The sequence below is a fragment of the Crocodylus siamensis genome, chromosome 4 (genome assembly GCF_052110815.1).
Source record: "Crocodylus siamensis isolate JL-2025a chromosome 4, ASM5211081v1, whole genome shotgun sequence".
Classification (NCBI taxonomy): Eukaryota; Metazoa; Chordata; order Crocodylia; family Crocodylidae; genus Crocodylus; species Crocodylus siamensis.
Window position 1 is genome coordinate 106,180,329 of NC_143398.1, and position 21,296 is coordinate 106,201,624.

The window sequence follows — 21,296 nt, forward strand, 5'->3', positions numbered from 1 at the left end:
AGAGCTCTTAAATGATTTTTAAAATAGAAGGTTACTGGACAGGGCTGTGTTCCCTTTAGGCTTCTTGCAATTACACAACATTTCTAAAAGTGTTCTACAACTCAGGGCTGTCCAACATCTGAATGGCTGGGGCCACACATGGCATTATGCAGGCCCCCCTTCTGTGCCATGGGCATGTTGTTACACCCTGCGCTCAGGGCTGGGGGCAGATTGTGCAAGATAGGATTTCTAGGCCCTTTACTCTATCAACAGCAGTAAGAGTGATGGAGGAAGCAGTGCTAGGAGTGGGAACTGCAAGTTACCTCTCACGGGCCGGATGCTTGTAAGGGCCGCCAGTTGAACACAGCTCTGTACTAGATGTTTACTTGACCAAAACACTAAGAAAAAGTCATCTGAACCATGCACTTGCCAAAATTAAAAACAAAAAACCAAACCAGCAGACATTTAAAATATTTGATTTTTCAATCTTATTTGCTTAAAAAAAAATTCCACCTCCTCTCCCCTTTGTGGTACCAGGGTCTTCCTTCTCCACTCAAATGAAAACAGTTTCTGACAGGGTGCTCAGAAGCAATTTCTGCCCTGAAAATTTGTTTTAAAATGTCCCACGGGGACAATAAGAAAGGGGCGGGAGACCCCTTCCCTCACATGGGTTGCAGCAGAGATAACCTGCTGCAGTGATAAAAAGAAAAGTCCTGAGGACAGGCCATACTCACCCCCCTCCAGGCACAGCTGAGCCAGATGAGCTGCAAAGGTGTGAAGCACCCATGTACTTCATCAGTTGCTTTTCTCTGTGGCTGGGGCCAGTGTGCACCAATGGCGTCATCCTAGAATGCCAGCCAGTCGGAATAAAAGCTGGCAGTAGGAAAACAATACAGGGGACGCAGCAGGGAGGCAGCTGCAGAATCACCCCCCCACCCCCAGGCTAAGCAAAGAACGCGGACACCCACAAGGAGGGACCCAAGCAGGACTCCACAGGAGGACCCAAGGCCCAAGTTAAAGGGCCACACCACCACTGGCGACAAGGGAGTCGGCCATGAGGAAAACGCCGGCAGACAGCGAAACCAACAAAAGCAGGACTCATGAGTGGGGAGCAGGCCAGGGACTCTCCCTGGAATTTTGGTTCCTTTTGTTTCGTTTTTTTTCTTTCAAAGCCCAGGGGCCCAAGAAGGGCTACTGGGCTGACTCCAAAGGCTGAACAGGCCGGGGCCACTCAGGAGACCCCAACATGGAGAAGCGAGGCCCATCCGTAAGGTCATCACACTGCCCCAGGCAAGCCTGGGTAGCAGGAGCGAAAACCCTTGTCAACACCAGGGGACCCAAGTGGCAGGAGAGAGTGGGACACTACATCAAGGTGAAGCTGAACCATACATTGTTCAGCAGTCCCAGTAGGCTGGCGCATGGCTGGGGTGTAGGGGAGGTGGAGCACCAGCAACACCAGCTAGTGACGATGCACGGTGCGTTCCGCATGGCCCTTCTGCTGAACATAACACCCAAGATGTGGCAGGCGAGTCCTAGGGTATCCCCCACGGAGCATGCAACCCTGCGTCATGACAACAGGAGCCGTCCTCGCGACAGACCCCTAGCGCATGCTCCAGAGCCACTAGGGAGAGGCTCCACAAAGTCAGGTGGGCACACAAAACATATGGACCAAAGGGTTTGTTAGTTTACCTTTGAACCTTTTTGGCTTTATACTTGGATTGTTGTTTTAGGATGAGACTAAACTGTCTGGGCCAGACAAAGCGCCTTTGGTTCTGTGTATGTTCAGAACCTAGCACACTGGGATCCTAATTGACACCCATAACAAATTTCTCTCAGTGAACTCAGAACAGTAGAATTCACGCAGCTAAACAAGATACTCATGAAGCAAGATGAATTTGGCAACATCTTTTATTGGACCAGCTTTCTAGTTGAGAGAAATATTAAGCAGACTTTCAGGCACAAGGGGTGCAGGGAGCCAGTGCCGATGCGCTGGAAATCCAATGCGTCAGAGCAGACTCGATTAATTACGGAAATTACTATGCTACAGCAGCCTTCCACATCACAAGCATCAGGGCACTTAGAGTTAACGTTCGTTCAATAAGCTTTAGTTCAGAGCACCCCACAGCTATTTCTCAGTACAGGCGACACTGATACACTTGACACTCGGGCACTTTTAACTGGCATAGTTTCCTAATTAAAGCACCACCCCCATGCTGCCCAAAGCATGTGTAAAAATACCCAGGATGCCCCAAAAAAATATCAGAAGGCATTCTTGTGCCCAAGAGCTTGTTTCTCCCAACTGAAATACTGTCCAATAAGAAGTTATTACCAAACAAATCCTGCTTCTCACATGCTCGTGTTCTAGTTGGAAACATCTTTTTCCAATCTGTTCTTCTGACCGCAATGCTAGGCTATCTACCAAAGATTCTGATACAGTACCATGCCCATCACCAGTGGCTGTATACCTCCCCCAAACACGGGCCTGAAGCAATTGATCAGCACTATCTGCAGAAGAGGAGAAAACATTACAATAAATCTAAATGCAACACAATAGTACTTCCTCTTCCAAGTTGCCGGCAGAGGCGCTTTAATGTCACAGTCAAAATGGGGCCCAGTAGTAACTGCAAATTGAAAGATGACAAATTGCAGGGAGGATTAGTAGAGAGACCGACTCTGATCCAGAGAAATGAAACCAAATGGGTAATGGAGAAAAGGAGAGGATGTGAAACAGAACCTTGTCCATCACAGATTGACTTTTCTGAGAGTAGCTCTCTCTCTCTGTCATTAAAAGACTGAAGCAAAATTGACAAAAATATAATAGGTAAAACAAGAATGGGAAAAGTAGGGCAGAAGGGGAAGTAATTTCCTTCCAAATAAGATCCATTTCTCCCAGTTTATCAAGGTGATGGAAAACTAGGGATGCTTCACTGGAAGTCAAGCTTACACTTCAGTATAGCACCAAAATGTGTTGTTCTTCCCATTGTTCTTGAGCAAGTCTTCACCAAAATCAAAAAGTCAAATAAAGGGCACAGAAATCAGAACTAGAAACAGAATTAAGCATTTTTCCTCATAAGACATCCTGTACAGCTTTCTATATTTACACTTAAGCAAATAAGCAAAACCTGAAGAAATTGAACACTTTAGAGTGCTAAAATCAAAACATATGTAATACAACTTTTTAATTTCAATATTTAAAGTACAGAAAGTGGAAACTATGAATATCAAATACAAATTTAAACAAGCCACTTGTCCTCCCCTAGAATAATCAATGTGAGCTACTTATAGAAACTTACAAATTTAAAGTAAAATTGAAACAAAATAAATACTGTACATACATTTTCCCTGCCTGCAGGCAAAAGAGGATGGGAAATACTGTTATGAATTGAAAAAAAATGCTCTTAAAGCTGCAGCATCCCATTTCCCAGCCAAATATTCAACACAGTAGTGCGTTTCTGTAAAAAGGAAGACACACACACAAACCTCTATTCAGACAGACAAGCTAATATTTTCCACGGACATTCAAAAAAGGATAGAAATTAGATTATGACAGTAGAAAAGGGAGAGGGAAAAGACAAATGGGCCAGCAAAACATCACTATAAAATTAGTAAATATAGCCAAGAACTATCCCCATTTTTCAAATTTCATGGATTTTTTTTTTTTAAAAAAAAGAAATATCTGCAAAGCATGGCAAAGTTAGACATTTCCCAGCAGAAGTGATAATACATATTAATATAATCTCTTAAAGTGATCCCTTTCACTCCCTTCCCACAGCATGAAACTCTTATGGCTTAATTTATATTAAAAGTAGAAAAAGTCCTTTTCAAAATGGAAATAGAGCTTCTGCAGAAGCATATACATTTCCTGATCAGTGCTACTTGTATTTCCCACCCACTGCATGACTCAGCACTCATTTTGCACCCAGAAGTAGGTTTATATTTTTTCTTTTTTTCCTTTTCTGGATAAATGGATCTTGCAGCTTTTAATCCAGTTTAAATCACAAACAGTAAGGTCCTTGGTTCCATTTATACTTCTGCAAAATAAAACAGCTCTGGGTTCACTCAATCCCAGGGCCATGAACAGCTTTTAATGGTCTGGAAGTATTATGAAATGAGCTTTAAAAAGACACTAAGATTTCTGATGGCAGGAAGGTTAGGAGGGGCACCAGCTATGGGATTTTACCTCCCCAGTAAGTTCTAGCCTTGGCTTTACTCAGATCCCACATTTACTAGCCACCAGTATCATTTCAGCCCCAGATTTATACTCCTACAAAAATGTTTCAACATTTATGACAATGTCCTGGTGAATGAAGGCAGCCTATGCCATAGAACAAAGCTGGGGGAAAGCTGAAGCTCTCTAAAAAGGTGACCATGACACTGTGCTCTCTTAAAATTAATGCAAGTATTTCAGCTTTAACAAAAAAACCAACAAAAAAAACCCCACCTTTGATCTAAAAGAAAATAATTGTTAATTCTGAAAATCCAACTGTTTTAAATGATTTCTTCAAGAATGACTTCATGTGGAATATTATAGGTTGCATAGGTAAACTACCTCAGAGGTCATTAAGGGCTACCTTGTAGCCAGGGTTTATTAGCAAGAATAGTAAAGAGAGAAAAGGGGAAGTTGCTGGAAGTCCGATATAATTTCTAGGTGGTTTCCCAATCTCGTTTTTTTCTTTTTTTAAAATTACAAAACCTTGGGAATACAGAAAAGGGTAGAACTACAACGTATTTCATTTCATATAATTACTTTTCTCTCATTAGAAAGTTTCAGATAAAGTTAAATGTAGTTATTTAAAAAAAATTCAAATTCTTTGTTTTTTTTGAAAATATCCTCCTTGAAAACAAGTTTTCATATGAAGATTCTGTCCCAGTTGTCCCGTCAGTGCTCTTCCCCTATCAACGCCCCCTCCCCCCACCCCCAGATCACCAGAAGTGAAATACTGGAAAAATATAGGGGGAAGGGGGGGATCTCTTTCCAAAACTACAGCACCAGGTTCAGCCTATCTACAAACAATGTGGTGCAATAGTGTTTTCTTTAAGAACACAAAAAAACTTACCAATACACAAAGACACAAAAAAGTGAGGTCACCACATCCTCTTCGTGAAGCTATCAAAAGGAGACTTGTTTGTTACCATCTATCAAGATAATTTCTTTTAAATGGATTCCTAAGATCCCCACCCCTTCCCTTCCCTCCCCCACACCTAAAAAGTCTAAAACTTTTAAGATAGACTTCTGCTGGAAGCATGAAACAAAGGAAAGGAGACGAACCTAGGCCTATTGACAGCCTTTGACGAGAGTTTAGCATACTCACTACAATGGAAAGCCACGTTGAAAAGGAGGAAGACAGAAAAGAAAGGGAACAACAAAATCTAGAAACAGGTATTAAATATGTATGGGTCCAGCCAAGTACTTTTTCCACTAGTAAGGTACCACTATATAAAACTTTGATAATTAAGGAGGTGGGGGTTTGGGAAATCTGCCAAAGCCAAGCCTTAGGGACAGCAGAAAGTTACGTTCTATATCCAAAACATCCTTCAACTCCAGATTCCCTAATGGCATATTTCTGTTTCATAAAGGTAGTGCTCTCAGCACCTACATCTTTAAGGAAAGATCAGTCTCTATTCTTCTCCGGCTCTGCTTGAGGTCTCCTCAGAAATACCTGCATCCGGTATAGCTCATGCACTTAATAAAGTAAAGTAAAGGCAAGTATAATAAAAGTAGGCAGACAATAAGTGGAAAGCAGTTTGCCTTGGCATGCTAAAAATGGAACAGTTGCTCAAAGCCCAGCTAATATGAACCGGCTTCCTGGAGACTGTATAAACAGATCAATTAAGCTTTACATGCTTCTTTGAAAATATAACAGAAGACGGTTAAAATATACTCTCTATTGACCACTGCTGACTGGAAAATTCATCATCACCTGAGAACAAATAGTTACAGTCAATAGCAGAGTAATTGCTTTCCATCTTCTGCTTCTTCATAACCAGTGAGCATCTCTCATTACTTTTTCTCCCAGCACCTGAACAAAAGTTACCAGTGCATAATGAGGAAACAAATTACAGACTGACAAAGAAAGCTTGAACTCATTTAAAGTGTTAGTTGGCCATGGATCAACAAAAAAGTCAATTAGTTTTCATGCAAACCATTATAAAAATGAAGATAATGTAATTTAAAAGCAGAGCAGGAGAAAAGAGAAGCAGGTAATAATCTTCATATCCTGGAAGAACTCAAACCAGCTATCTGACCTATTCATAGCCAACTTATATTTTGTTATTTCACAATTCAAAAATGGGATGACAATGTGCTAAACAGTTATCACTTTTCAATCAGGAAAACCTGATAAAATATATTTCTATATATTTTTAAGGGTATTATTTGTATTCTAATCTGAATGTATATAGAAATCTAAGACTACAGGTAAATTTCTGAAAAATTTAACTGAATTTGCTTTTAAAGACAGCAAGAGAAAAAAAAAGGTAGATGGGCAAAATAGTAAGTGTAATTAAGACCATTCAAAAGATCTGGTAGCCAAAACAAGCTTTGTCCTCCCTCAGACAAAATCCCAGTGGGTATTTCTAGCCTAAGCTTTAGTTTTGGCTGGACCCTGCAAAATGCCCTTTTCCCAGAATCAAGTAAAGGAATTTCCCTCTCCACCTACAAAAAAAATTAAATAATTTAAATTTTATATTACAGAAAAATACAAATTTAAAAACAAAGTTATTTACATGTAATTCAGACTTGGCATTTTCTATCAGCTGTGTAAAGCATGACACAAATGGTTATACTGAGATCAGCATGCTACTCAACTCAACACTTACATATGCACCATTAAAGACTTGAATTGGCTGTTCTGTGCAGCCTCACAAGCAGTGCACATTCTCCCACCTCCTTAGACCCTCAATTAAAAGGTATTTTTAAACACAACTGGTTTTCACCAACAGTAGTGCTCCCTCCGTGCCACATTAAGTCATTTGCCAAATCTTAATTCTGCAATTTAAAATTTTAAAGTTATTTTTTCAACCCAAACAATTATTCTGAAAAAAAAAGCTTAGCCAGTTGCATCACACTCTCTCACCACCCCTACGAAAAATATATAGCTGCTCTTAGTACCAACATTTAAACTAAGTATAAATAAAAGTTTCTGGGAATTTCCTTATTTTATTCTTAAAGGGAAAATCATCATCATCATCATCACCACCACCCTGTCTGGGACAAAAAAACCCACTAAAAATCAGGAAGAACTGGGGAAAGGGGTGCAATTTAAGACATGCCAGCTATTGAACTGGGTTCTCCTAGCAGACAGAAGCACCTTTGTATAGTAGGAAAAGCAGGTCAAATTAACTAAATTGGCAGAGACATGCACCTTACAAGTCAATAAAAGCTCAGCCAATAGCTTAAAGAGCAGGAAAAAAAAATACAATACAATTCCATTTGCCTTAATTTAAAATAATTAATAATGCATCACATCCCTATTTAAGACTATAACCTGAATATCAAATTTGGGAGTCCAGACTAATCAACATTAATGTGGCTCTCCACTGCACCAAACATACATTAATCAAAAACAATTAAAACCTTCACATTCTGAAATCTAAATTAATAACCCTCAAAAAGTCTTCCAAATAAATAGTTTTAAAAATGAATTTAAAGGTTGTCAAGAACTGTCAAATAAATTATTGATAAACCACCTTCATAATCCTCCCCTCATGAATTAGCTCAGACACTATCAGCAACAAAACAATATTCAAGCCCTGATGAGAGACTGCTTCCCAGTCCATCGTCTCTCTAAAGATTCCCCATTCCCAAATGGTTATTGCTGAGCAGGTGTGGCACAGTGAAAATGCAGCATTGGATTTTTTGTTCATCAGGCAGTGTTTTACATGGTACATGCAAGTTTGCTTCAGGCAGAGGAACAGCAGCAGCTCCAGGCTCTGTTGACCTCAATACTGGTCTGTGTAGGAAAGACAGCAGTAGTAGTAGTAGCAGCTACATCAAACAAAGAAGCGTGCATGGCCATTTCGGTTGAGCTTTAGGATCTTCCCAAGGCGCTGCTTGGCAGTTGCCATTCCTTTCTTTGGACGCTTGCCTGAAATATTGAAACTAGTGTTACTGGTTACATTTCTTAAAAAAGTAGTTAAGATGAGACAAATCAAGGTGCAATATAGTTCATCAGTGAGATCTACAACTTAATTACTTTCTTGCATTGCTGTTCATCTGTCTGCTTGTTTGGGATGCTACAGACGCATTCAATTATGACATTCAGTTATTTTCCTGAAGCTACAGACAGCATTAGGACACATACAGTATTCGCTTTATTTATCACATGTACCTTTTCCACCTCCCAAACTAAGGTGCGTGTTTTAATGGCAGCATGGGAACATGGAAATGGCTGCTGGGGACTGTGCCATGTGAAGGAGGGACGGAGTCCACTCCTCAGCATCATTTACCTTCTCTCTACAGTTCTACAGCTAGGAGTTAAACCCCCTCGCAGCTGCTGCCAAAACAGCAGTAGCTTTTGGCTGAGCAGCCAAAAGATGCTACCAAGTCATGTGTTGATTCTGCCTTCCCAAAACAAAGCATACATCTTATCTAGGAGCACATGGAATATAAGTAAATACAGCTTTGACTGTATATTCCTAGTGCAAGCCAGAAAGATGCATTATTCTGAACTATCCAAATTACATTCTTCTCTTGTATTTGTAGTCCTTGAGTAAATTGTACAAGTAGTAAGGCCATTAAAATACCTTCTGAGGTCTTGCACTTCATAAATCTCAACTCATAAAAACATGGGAAAGGAAAAAATAAACAAACATACAAAAAGGGTATCCTCCAAAAAGTTTATCTAGAGGTTAGATGTTAGTAGCACAGTCAGTGTTACTAAAAGCTCAAACAGGATATATGGCTCATTAAAATCCCTCTTTTTTTTTTTTTTCTTTTTTTTTCTTTTTTCAAACTCCTACTTGATACCTTGTGTACAGCAAAAAGTGCCTGCCTGAAAGATGATACTCAATGTCTATATCAGTTCTTTTTTTGCAGCTTCTGCTCCAAGTCAGTTTTCTGAAATGTATACATGAATCAAAAGAGGAAATAAAGCTTTTTATGGGGAAAGGGCAATAGAGACAAAGGTTACCTTTTGTTGCTTGGTTGTTGATAGGGGGTGGATTTGATGCTGGCCTCTTGGTTGGGTGGAGAGGTAGAGACATGGATGTCTCACCATATGGCCTGTCAGGGCTGAGGCTGCCATCACTCAGCCGGCACTCCCCTTGAATCAGGCTGGAGTCTCGCATACATTTGCCATGCTGGAAGCTCAAGCCATTGCTGTGCATAAAATTTTTATTTTCCTGAACCTTGTGACTGGCTTCTGATGCACTTTCCTTCTTAATATATTTCTGAGCTTTACTTGTATCCTGGAGCAGACAAGGGTGGGGGAAGGAAGTCCCATATGAAAATTTATAATTTCTAGATGCGATTGTCTTGTAATTCTTTTTACTCTAATACTGATCAAGTTAAGTATCTTTGAATGAAGATATAGGTCCACCAAGAATGTTGCCCTCTTTTAGTATGTATTTCCCCCTGTAATTTAAAGCCAACTGTGTAATTGGGATAGAGCTATACAAGCTTCCAAGTGCAAGAAATTCTCCTTCAAGTCACTAGAAATCCTTACTTTCTACATCATTTCAGGACCATCACGTCTATACCATCACTCAAACACTACTAATTATCTGCACTAGCAGTCGTGACAAGAAGCATCACTAACAGCAGTGACAAGAGTGATCTGCCCCTTAGAACCATTGGTTCAGCTAGCAAAGCCAGGAGACTTTGTACATGCATGCATGTTCTGCTTTTGGGGAGGAGAGGCAGCAAATGCTACACGCATCCAAGCAAAGGGTGGGAATGGCTCCTGAACCAGGCTGGAAGCAGCAGAAGCTGCTGCAGGCCAAAACACTGATGTAAGGGACAATATGGGAACAAAATAGTCCTGGTTTAACTGATGGCTTCCAACTATAAAAGATGCAAATCACAGCCACTAAGTATTTAAATTGGCAAACTGTCTTCAATATTCAGCAGTACAGAGCGCCAATTCTAAATCAGGAACTAAAAAAAAACAAAACTGAGAAATACCATGTAATTACCATGTTCTTGCAGAACACCAAAAGAGCATGCAATTAAAACACAGCTATTAACTACTATGGGTAGTCTGCAATTTAAAGTATCGCTAACATTTCAAGTGAAAATAAGCTTTAGGAGGTATGATACCCAGTATTTAAGATGCCAGGAGATACTGGAAAGCTCAGAGAATAAGATTTAAAACCTTTTACCCTCAAGGCCCCCGGCCTAAATCCACCCCAGATTAAGAACTCAAAGATGTTCCCATATGCTGGCTATTAAGTGGCCTATGCAAAATGACTTTGGCAGTCTCTGTTCAGTTCTCAGTTGGCAAGTGTTCACATCACAAACATTACTGGCACAACTGGCAACTCTGTGGGTAGTCTGAGTACAGATGACAAGGCAGCTGAATGAGGGAGCGCTTCCACAAAGCTGAACTGGGCAATATGAGGGAAAACTAGAAATTACTTTACGTTGCAAGTCTCTGCGACTGTACAGCCTCTCTCTGGCACCTTTCACAAACACTAAATTAACTTTTTTTTTTTTTTTTTTTTTTTTTAAAAGATAATAATGTAAGCCTCTGTAACAATTTTAAAATATACTTAGATATAACCGAGATGACTAGGGAAACAGAAAAAATTCAGGAACAAAGGAAAAAGACGCGAGTCATCAATAAGCATATTCTTCTCCTTGGCATGCAGGCTATCAGAACTTTGACTAAAATACTATTTGATCAATACAGCTCCAAATATGTATGTTTTATAGTGCAACTATATATGCTTATTTGAGTGGTTAGTGCATAATGATGATGTTACTGCAATTATGCATTTTAAAGGGAAATATTTTTTCCAGGGTTTGCAAAAGACAAATATAATTTCACACTTCATTATGCCTGCTTCTACCATGTACATAATAATCCCAACACTTTCTATATTTTATACAAGCAGCAAGGACTTTTCTGGCGATCTTTTAGTGGCCAACTATATGGTTCAGAGGGAGATGTGATTTTGCTGCTGCCCCCTGTAAAGCCATAGTATGCAGTTATTCCTTGAACTAGATTAAGGCTCTTCAACACCCTTGCAGCCAGTTATATGCTGTGGGGTCAGACCCCTGGAATTCCTCTTGGCAGTGCACAGCCACCCTGCTCCCCCTCCCCCATGCGACTGTGTGATAGACAACTGCATGCTGGCTCTTACAGGCCACATAAGGCCTGTGGACAATTTGTACAGCCCTGAACTAAATCCATCTTTTTGTGGGGTTTTTGGAAAATACTGTTTAAAATCAGTATGTTCCAAATGAATCAACTGTCATGGTTCCCCTGTGTTACCTGTGGCAGGGTAAGGCATCAGGTCTACATTGTGTGTCAGGGTTGACACTAGTCTTATGTACAGTTTAGATTGTGGATTTTATAGGATGGTTTGGAGGAGGATGATGTTGCCTCAAGCAGGAGGCTGGACTACATGATCTCTGAAGGGTTCCTTCCAGCCCTTCTTCTCTATGATTTTATGATAAAGAAAAAAATATCTTCACATACCTTAATTGTATATTAGAGGAGATTTAAAATGATACTGGTGGAAAAAAAAAATCACATTTGGATTACCGCAGATGAGACTACAGTTGGCCGTTCTGGTTATATTGCCAGCTTGATGCTTAGAAAAACTCACTGTTGGGCCTAGAAAACCTCACGTTTTGACTTCAAAAGAGTATTGGAGAAGACAAATCATGCGACTAGCATCTTTTTATGAATGACACTATACATTTACTTCAGCCTAACTCTACAGCCAGCAGGAAAAAGAAACCACATCTTCTGATTTCATATGCTGCAGTCTATATGCTGAAAGCAGCAACAGCGCTGCAGGCATTCTGTCCACACCTAATACATTTTACCCATTTGGCGCATGGCCTCACTCAGGCTGCTAAACAAATCAGACTTCAAATTTCCATTTGTCAATTCTTACCATTAAGATTGAAAGCGTTTGTAAAAGTACCACTACAAAGACGTTCTGCTTGCCTGATTGGTTTGACCCAGTATGACAGTTTTTATGGTCTTGCATGCCCCTAACACCAGAACCTAGGGGGAACCTGGCTAACTGCATACCTAATTTATGCTCAGTATTTCAAAGACAGGCAAAATAGCAGCAGTTCTGATGGTGGTGGAGCACCCTCCTTCAGTGATATAAATAAATGGCTTGCAATGACAAAGTCAAATTCACCTGCTCTATCAGAGGTGAAGCAAGGAGCTTGAGATGTGGCATTTTTCAATACATAATTACTTTGACCAAATCAAATAAGTTGAAGAACATCTCAATTTTGCTCCACGTGACCCCAGCCAGCAAGACAGACAACTGCAAAGACTTTTGAAGAACCATCCCTGAACATGAAGCACTGTTAGCTGAATGATACTGGTCTGGAATTCCCAGAATAAAGTACCAGCTATACTAGCTCCTGTTTCCAAGTTTTGCCTTGTAACATCTGGGGGCATTAAGAGATTTCTCAGTGCACAAACTCATCTTGACTGAGAAGCACCATAGATTAACATGAGAAAACCTGAAAGAAATACTAGTTACATATGGTGAATCAAATTATTATGCAGGTAAGTAAAAGGACATAATAATAGGCATATCCTAAAATGTACCCAAATATTTTGAACAAAATATTTTCTAGTCTACATGGATGAGTACCAAAGTGAATGTTTTTATATTTACATTTCACGGTATTTTTCATTTTCTGTGTAATGAACTTTGAAGTGGATATTTCTACTATTTCAAGTGCATACTTCATCATTTTAGTACATAGGTACATTCAAAGTTTTAGAGGCTTTTTTTCTGCACATATATCCCATGTCTGGGCATCAGTTACTAGCTCCATAATAATCAAATCAGTAATTCTGATGTGTAGTAAGGAGATCCCTTTTCCAGTTTTACTGGTCTAGCATTCAGTTGACAACTGCATATTTTTTTCTGTAACAAGGGCATAAAATTTTTGTCTTGTTTCGTTTTGTTTTTTACCTGAGGAGTAATCCTGGAAGCTTCATTTAGCTGCTTAGCCCACATTGACGTACCCAAGTCGCTCTCTTCTTCCTTCGTGGGCCTACCTAAAGAGATGTTTAACAAGATTAAAACTTTGAAACCTGTAAGTGTGACCCAGGGAAAGAAGTTGTTAATAACTAAATGACGTGGAAAGAAAAGAACCATGGACAAATTTCCTAGCGATTTACCTGGTAATGCTAACACCTGTAATATACTCACTCACCACAGAACTTGCTCCACAGAACTTGCTCCTCCCCGCCCCCTCAGCACACAGTGAAAGATTCTTTCTTCCTCTCCATACCTATTCCAAGTTTCCAATAGACCAAAGTTCCTGCAGAATGTCCAGAGGACATAATGGAGGATGAAAGCAACTACATGGTTCCAAAAATACTGATAGGCAGTGTGCCCTCATTGCTATATTATCAAATAATGTATGATGGATGCTTTCTTCATAAATTTCAACCATTTTAAAGGCACATCCACACATGCAGGCACATGTTGCAGCAGCTCAAGTAGCAGTGGCACAAATTTGCGCCTCAGCACACGTGCCTGAACATTCACTTTGGTGTGGGGCAAATGGACCCTGCCCAGCTCCTCCTGGATCTTCAGCCAGGGGAAGCTAGAGGCTGAAGCCAGCACTTGTGCTGGCCCCAGAAGTATAAAAAGCTGCCCTGGCAAGCAGCTCAGGGCTACTTGCCCTCAAGTACTTCTGAGGCCTGGCTAGTTGGTATCTGGGGACACTACCCCCTTGTGCCAGCTGGACTGCTGAAGCAACTCTAACCTGGCGTGACCCCTGCCCCCCTACCCACTGTAGCAGATCTGGCAGTGGGGGTTGCCGTCTCGCTGTGACCTGCTGCCACCTATGACAGCATCTGCCTCCTTGGACTTGCAGCCCCATGGCTACATGCCTGCCAGATCCAGACAGGGACCACACAGCCGCTTAGGCCATGGTATGAGGACTGCAGAGCTGCCTGCACCTGTGGGCCAGCTACCAATGGGCCATGCCTGCACAGCTGGCCTTTAGGCAGCACTGCTGTCATGTCTTCTGTTGCCCCCGCTCTGTTATCTGGGTAGTTATTGCCCAGAAGGTGTGCTCATTGTGGTGGCCATCTTTGAACTTTTGAAGTGTGTCCTCCTGGCCCCAAATGGCCAGGAGATCAGCCACCTCATCTGCCCTCCAGCTGAGTCCCTGGCATTCCCTTTTTAAAAACTGCAAATTATCTGACAAAAAAACCAAATTCTCTCATTAAAATACCCAAAGTCTGTTTTCTTCTGTGATTAAAATGAAACACCACTATTCTGAGAGAGAGAAATAGACTGATCAATCAGCTGGGCAATATTTGATATATTTACAATTTTAAAGCAAATTGGGAAGCCTACCATCATAATGAAATAAGTTCTAAATATCTTTACATTTTGATGTTTGGTTTTTATCATAGAAAAAACAGAGCTGCCCCTGCCCCGTTCACTCACCAGGATGTGGGGACAAGCTGCAGCTGGACCTGCAGCTGCTTTGTGGCACTGAGCAGCACTGATATGCCAGTGCCCTGCCCTTGCCCCTCACTCCCAAACCACAGCCCCATCAGTGCCCCTCAACTCCTAACCCACAGCTCATGCCTACCTACTACTCGCTCCCTCCCAGCAGCAGCTCCATCTCAGCACCAGGACATGGGTCCAGCTGCAGCTGTTCCACCTGCTGCTTTGTGGCCCTTCTGCTCCCTGTGCCCAGACCCCAGCAATCCCCATGCCTTTCCCGGGACACCCTTGATTGAGGCTCATGACTTTCCTTCCGGGACAGCTTCCCCCTACACAGGCTGCTCTGCAAGGCACTCCAAGCCTGTCTCCGGCAGATTCTCCTACCTAGAGCACCCCCCAATCCCCTACTTCCATCTCTCTCTCTCACACACACACACACGCCTGCTGCCACCCCTGGACCATCATATATATCCATAGACCCTGCTGCCACCTCAATCCCCCCTGCCCATCACACCTCCCCAAGTGGTTCCCAGGACTAGGAGCCCCCCCAAGCTGGGACCACATGTCCAAGCACTGGTGTGGTTATGGGTCAGGGCTCCAGTGCAGCAGTCGCCCCTGCAGCTGTGGCTCCCACCAACAGGTCCTGTCCCAGCTGGTGGCTAGACATGCAGGGTGTGAGTTTTGTAGGGAGAGATGTGGGGAGGATGCGAGTGTGGGGTTTGTGGGTGGACGGTGGGGGTTTCATGGGTGGGTATGTGGGTAGAGGTGGGGGGGATGGTTTGTGGGGGAGTAAGCCACTGCTGGGGGGGATTATGCCTGCAGCAGGCCATGACCAAACACAATGGCCCACTGCTGGCTGCTGCTGCAGGGGACCCACCCCCATGCAGTTCCTTCCCCCAAACACAGTTGTCCTGTCCCATCCCCTCATGTCCCTGCTTGCCTGTGTCCACGCCACTGCTGCCAGCCTTGCCCTACTTCAATTTCCTTCAGCATACTGAGACAGCGTGCTGGAGCAGCAGGCATAGAGGTGCATGCAGGATCATGCCCCTAAGCTACTACAGGCTGGGTCCACCAAAGAGACATTCTAGCACCCAGTCAGAGTCTCTATGCCTGCCGCATGTGCTGCTTTTTTCTGCCATCAGGCATCTCTATGCCTGACATCTCTATGCAGGTGTCTCTATGCCAGCCTGTGCCACTTTTTTGTTGAGTTTTCTTTTGTTATCAGATTTCCCGGTTTCAAACTTACGAGTCTGCACTACAAATGGAACAGTTTTTCATTCCTGGAGTGCCTCCTGTGGCACCTCAAACTGCTTTGAGATACCACAACAGACATGTGCTCATTTATCTGCACACAGTCTAAGAGTCCACACAGAGGTGCAAGCTTTTTATTTTTCTAATTCACATTCAACACTAGCTTCTTGTTTGGTTTCACTTAACTGCTGCTGTGCTGTACATGTACAAGAAAGGAAAGAGGCCCTACCCCAAGGATAAGAATCAACATTTCTGTGCAGGAGAGTGAAAACTAACACTGTTGGCTTTTGTTAAAAAACAAAAAACCAAACACCTCACGTCCCAGGCTACACTAGGACCTCAGTTCAACTGAGGTTTGAATAGCTGACAGGATTTAGCTATGAAAAAAGTCAAGTGTGGGATGGGAGAAGAACAAAATTTGCATCAGGCTAGGAAGCCACAGCCCTCTTGGCCAGTGCAATTTTACTTAGAGGACTGACATCTCTTTCACTCTGACACTATTTCTAATTTTGGCTAAAAGACATGTGGGAAAAAAAACAAACTATATGGTAGGTTACCTTCTCATTTCTGAGAACACCTGTGGCCTCACTCATCAGATTTTAGTGCTTGAAATGACACTGAACTTTCCTGTTGTGTAGAGAAGTAACTTTTTTTAAAATGTATTATATTAATTGCACTCATACTTGGCAAGTCATCTTGGGAGTTTTAGCCACACAGTTCTTCCCTTCTGATTAGCCGATCTGTACATGTTAGTCATGCTGTGCTGCCATGTCCTTTTCCTTAAATGTGAAGGCTTTTCCAGAAAAGAAATCTCTTTCCATGCTAGAAAATGGATTGCTTTTTTAAAATTAAGCTAATATGACTTCTTTCCTTATTGAGAAATCGTGTCACTACAGTTTTCTGTAATTCCCAGGATGCCTTCCTCTTTAAACTCCTCGGGATTTAATCAAAATGCCTTGAACTCTAGTCAGTCTGCTGGGGGGGGTTTTGACAGCCCTGAGAGAATTATTATGCCTGAACCATTTTAACCAATATCAACTCCCAAGCTTGTGACCAAAATAAGTTCTTTCTGTACAAATTCTTCTACAAAGTAGTGGTTTTACCTAACAAATAAAAGTAATGAGACTATTTTGGAATTACTTTGTTTTTCCAGACTGGCTGATACCCAAAGATGAATGAAAAGAATAAAGTTCTGTAGCAGTAAGAATCAAGGCAAGATGAGCATCCCAAGGAGTCTTAAAAAACAACATTTAGAACTTTGTTTCTGCTGAAACAGTTTCAATGTAGGCATAGCCTTTGATTACCTCCTTGGGAAGTGAATTCTCTCTTTCCCCCTACCTACACAGCCAGGCAAGTCATAGAACCTACTGGTTACAATTTTTTGTTGTTTATCAATAATGTTTATTCTTGAAGGAACTGAATTAATATAACTTGGTCTTTGTAAACAGATAACTGAAGAAAGGATGCTGTGGATTCCTTTTCCTTGCAGACCTACTGCTGAGATCCTCCAAGAATTCTGTGATGATCCCTGTAGAAGTCAACAAATTTGACAGTCGGGATTTGCAAGAGAGAAACCAATTACTACAAACGTGGAGTGATTTTGTGCAAAATAAACACAGGTTATTTAATTCTAATGATGTTAAAAGGCCGTTGCTGATGCCCAAAGACTTTGATACAATTTAGGAATGCAACTTCCAGGACCCACAAAAGATTCTTCCACATCCACCTGGAGGCACTGCTGAACCACAAAAGCAATGAGCATTTCCAGTTCCAATCTGTACACAATGTTATGCTTCTATCCTAAATTCTATTTTTGAGATTAAAAAACCCAAAACAAACAAAACCCCCACAAAACCTCTGTTTCTATAGACCATTTCAATTCCATTACATATTTCTTTCTAGCTCAAAGACATTTTCTCCAGGATAATTCATTCTTAAAGACACAATTATTGATGCCATTCCAGGGGTCCAGCAGCTCTGGACAAGACCTGGATTTAGTCATGTATTGATCTTTGTCTATAAATGTGGAATATGGGGATACAGAGATGTCCTCTGAATCCGCTTCCTAATAATCAAAGTCTGAAGTACTTTCTTCTTCTCCAAAGTTATCTTCTACAGGGATCAAAATACTGTGGAGGACAAAATGAATGCCTGTTCTTGCAATAAATTCTGAATTTTCCTGTGTTTCAGAGGTAGAGTTTTAGTTTGTCAGCTGCTTCAGATATAGCACTTTCCAGGGTTCACCAACTGCTCATCCCTTGAGTATATGAAAGCTGCCAATAGCTGCATGGCCTTTACATCTAGACTTCAGGAAAATGCCATATGTGCCTTTTAGAGAGAGAACACTTAAAAGCCATCAAGCCAATTGAGAATTCTAAGAATATCTAGTGAGGCACACCATGAAAGCAGAACCATGGAGATCATATGAACTACTGCATTTAGCTCACCCCCTCTGCCCCCCAGAGGGGATTATAGCTTTTAGTTCATTCATCCACACCAGTGTGACTCTTGTAAAAATGCTGATGAAACTTTTGAAGTGAATGCTTAGGCCTAATGGAAACTAGGCTCCCAGTTTTCCAAAGTTCTGAGCACTGTTATATCCCACTGATTTTTCAGAAGTAGCCTACACTTATTTAGGAATTTAACTTTAAGCATTTATTTTTGAAAATCTTAGCCCTAGCAAAACAATGAAGAGTAGCAGTGATGGTTAATAAGTACCTACCACATTCCATTGTTTTATGACTCTGGGACGGCTGCCTGTCCTTATGTCTACTTCTGGGGTAGCTTTTGTGTTCCTGAAGAGAGGTTCTTTTATCTGTGCAGTCTGTGCTTTGCGTATGACTTGGTAAACATGTGGTATAGTGCAATCCTGCCATAGAAAGCATGCCCTGAATAGCTTCTTCCTCTGTACTCGTCGAGGTAGGACATTCCCTAAGGGAAAAAATTATTAAGACAGTGAAAAAGGAAATTTTAAATTTTACTAAAATCTATTTATCAATTTTACTTTCATGTTAAAAAAAATTACAAAAATTTTACTTTGAAAAGTTCAGATCAATTTATAAGCCTCCCTGCATCACTTTACTTACCTTTTACTTGGAGTTTCATTTCTAAATGGCTTCTGAGTAGTTTGACAGAGGTCCCTTGTTATTTTATATTCCTCCTTGAAATTTGATGTCACCTCCTGTTTCTCTTCATCACCTGAGCTTGCTGAGTCCTCTGCAGAGGAATCTTTTTGCTAGAACAAGGGAAAATAGTACACAGACTGTTTGTCATGGATCTTAAAGTGACTGTATTCTAATCTACGCTCAGAAGTTTTAAATCTTTGAATTGATCCAGTTTTCATAAATAAAAAGTGCACATAAGTTCCATAACATGACCACAGTAATAGAGATCTTGTAGCTCAGATTTAATAAAATTCAGCAAGAAAGTCTGAAACCAAGTTTCAGGAAAATACAGCCAAGACCCAAAGTCCCTAGGAAAAAAACCCCAAATAAAAATTGTTATTTGGGAGGGGAGGCTGTTTAAGCCCAAAATATTTTTTAAAAGGGAAACTGACCTTTAAACTATATCCAGCTCACCTTTATCAAATAATCCATCACTTGATATTCATTTCACCTTACCCATATTGTACTGTACTCTGGTAACTGCCCACATGCTTGCTGTTGCCTCATGGCAAAATGGAAGTCACAAGGCAGCAACTCACACATTATGGGCTAGAATGCTACAGTGTAGATTCCATTTACCATGCTGAAAGATCATGTGATTAGGCAGCTGCTGCAGAGCAGGTGACATGTAGCAAGTCCCTGTTCCTTTTACTCTACAATGAGTGTGTATATCCATAGCCTACAACACTTCTAACATTAACAATATCCCTTGCTTGATTCCATAATGGCAGAAAACAATTGAATGCATGCTGAATTTATACTACTGATTACAGGTATCACTCAGTGCACTGAAATGTGTTCAGCGTAAACGCATTGTCTTGAAAGAACATGTATACTACACAAGAGCCTCAAAAAGGGTATTTAGGCACCAATGCCCATTTAGCTGAATAGGAACTGGGTACTCAAGCTTAAGGAAACCAAAGAAATACAAATTTTTCCCAACCTACTTCCATTTATATACTGCTAATACTAAAACTAAATCCAATTCCTGATACTTGCCTGTGTTATAAAAAAAGCAGCTAAGCTCAAATCTTTCCCCATCCATACTATATTCTAGAGTTCTTAACTTGAGACTGCTCAAAACTATATCCCAGATCCTCTGTGACTCACATCCATCTCCTGCCCTTTGTTATCCCATCTGAACAAAAGACCTGCCTCAATGAGTCAGTCCAAGTCACTCAAACCTATCTTTGCAAGACCTTGTCCCAAGTGCATTTCAAGCAAACACTGCCAGCTGTTACCTACGTTCCTTATTAGAGCCCATGATGCATTTATGGTCCTTTTTACCATATACACAATTCCTATATGAACAAACTTTCAAAGGCTTTTGAGAACAGACAGACATTGCTCAAAACAATTTTCGTTCACCATTCCATTAGAATGGATAGTGAATCAGGCAGGCAGCAGAATTAGGTAAGCAGATTGTTTTTAAATATTTGTCCAAATTGATTATGAACAATTAAAAAATAAAACAAAACAACAGCTTCAATTCTCATTTGATGAACTGTCATGACTTTCTCTAGCTTTTACCTGGGTAGTGCAATCAGGCTCAGATTCTTCTGAATCAGATATATCGGAGTATTCCGAAGATCCATTCCTGAGTTCTGATTTCACACTTTCAAAGAACACTGTAGGGGGAGAAACTTATTAAATCAGTAACAAATATTAGGTGATCTGTCACCAAATTAAATTAGGTGATTTGACCTGTCAACACATTTCTACTGCCACAAGTCAAGATCCACCAACAAGAAAACCATCAGAATACATGGATAATACACACGTATCCCAGAAAGTGGTATACCTCACCTGGCGCACCAAGTGCCCCCATTACAACTGTGTGGGTGAAACCAGACAAAACGCAAGTAAACAACTGTGCACCAGAATGAATGATCGCTTAAAAAAAACAACCAAAAAACAAACAAACACTAGGTTTGAAAACATTTTTTCAGGGGTGATGAGGGAAGCGAAACACTCCCCGTCTGCCCTCACAGATCTTGTCCTCAAAGAAAATCAACTCAGTTACCTTTATAAGACAAACATGGGAACATAAATTAATTAGCTTACTGGACATTAAAGTACCAGAGACTTAACACAGGTAATAACTTCAAAATGGGCCGTTATAATCTGTCTAATATTAGTTAACCTCCAAACCCTCCTAAACAAATCTTGTTCTTCCATTATCAGTTTTTTACTGCATCTCCTGCCTGTTCATTACAAGATCATTTCTCCTATATCTTGTTTTTCTTACATATGGAGTTTTACATAAGCTTTTGCTCCATCTGCTACTTA

At 41.0% G+C, this 21,296-nt stretch overlaps 1 protein-coding gene across 6 annotated transcripts in view; it reads right to left on the reverse strand.

Annotated features, from left to right (window-relative positions):
- Positions 1-1,881: 1,881 nt before the first annotated feature.
- The window catches only part of KDM7A (lysine demethylase 7A), a 107,896-nt gene continuing 88,481 nt past the window's right edge, over positions 1,882-21,296 (reverse strand). For 5 of the 6 annotated variants that reach the window (XM_090043275.1, XM_090043276.1, XM_090043277.1 and 2 more), the window contains exons 15-20: positions 20,538-20,635; positions 18,930-19,078; positions 18,562-18,774; positions 13,096-13,177; positions 9,111-9,387; positions 1,882-8,066 (exon numbers count right to left, since the gene is read on the reverse strand). In XM_090043275.1, the coding sequence (XP_089899401.1) occupies positions 7,972-8,066; positions 9,111-9,387; positions 13,096-13,177; positions 18,562-18,774; positions 18,930-19,078; positions 20,538-20,635 (914 nt within the window). In that variant the 3' untranslated portion in view covers positions 1,882-7,971. The remainder of the gene's footprint in view (positions 8,067-9,110; positions 9,388-13,095; positions 13,178-18,561; positions 18,775-18,929; positions 19,079-20,537; positions 20,636-21,296) is intronic. The other variant, XM_090043280.1, reaches the window with a different exon arrangement.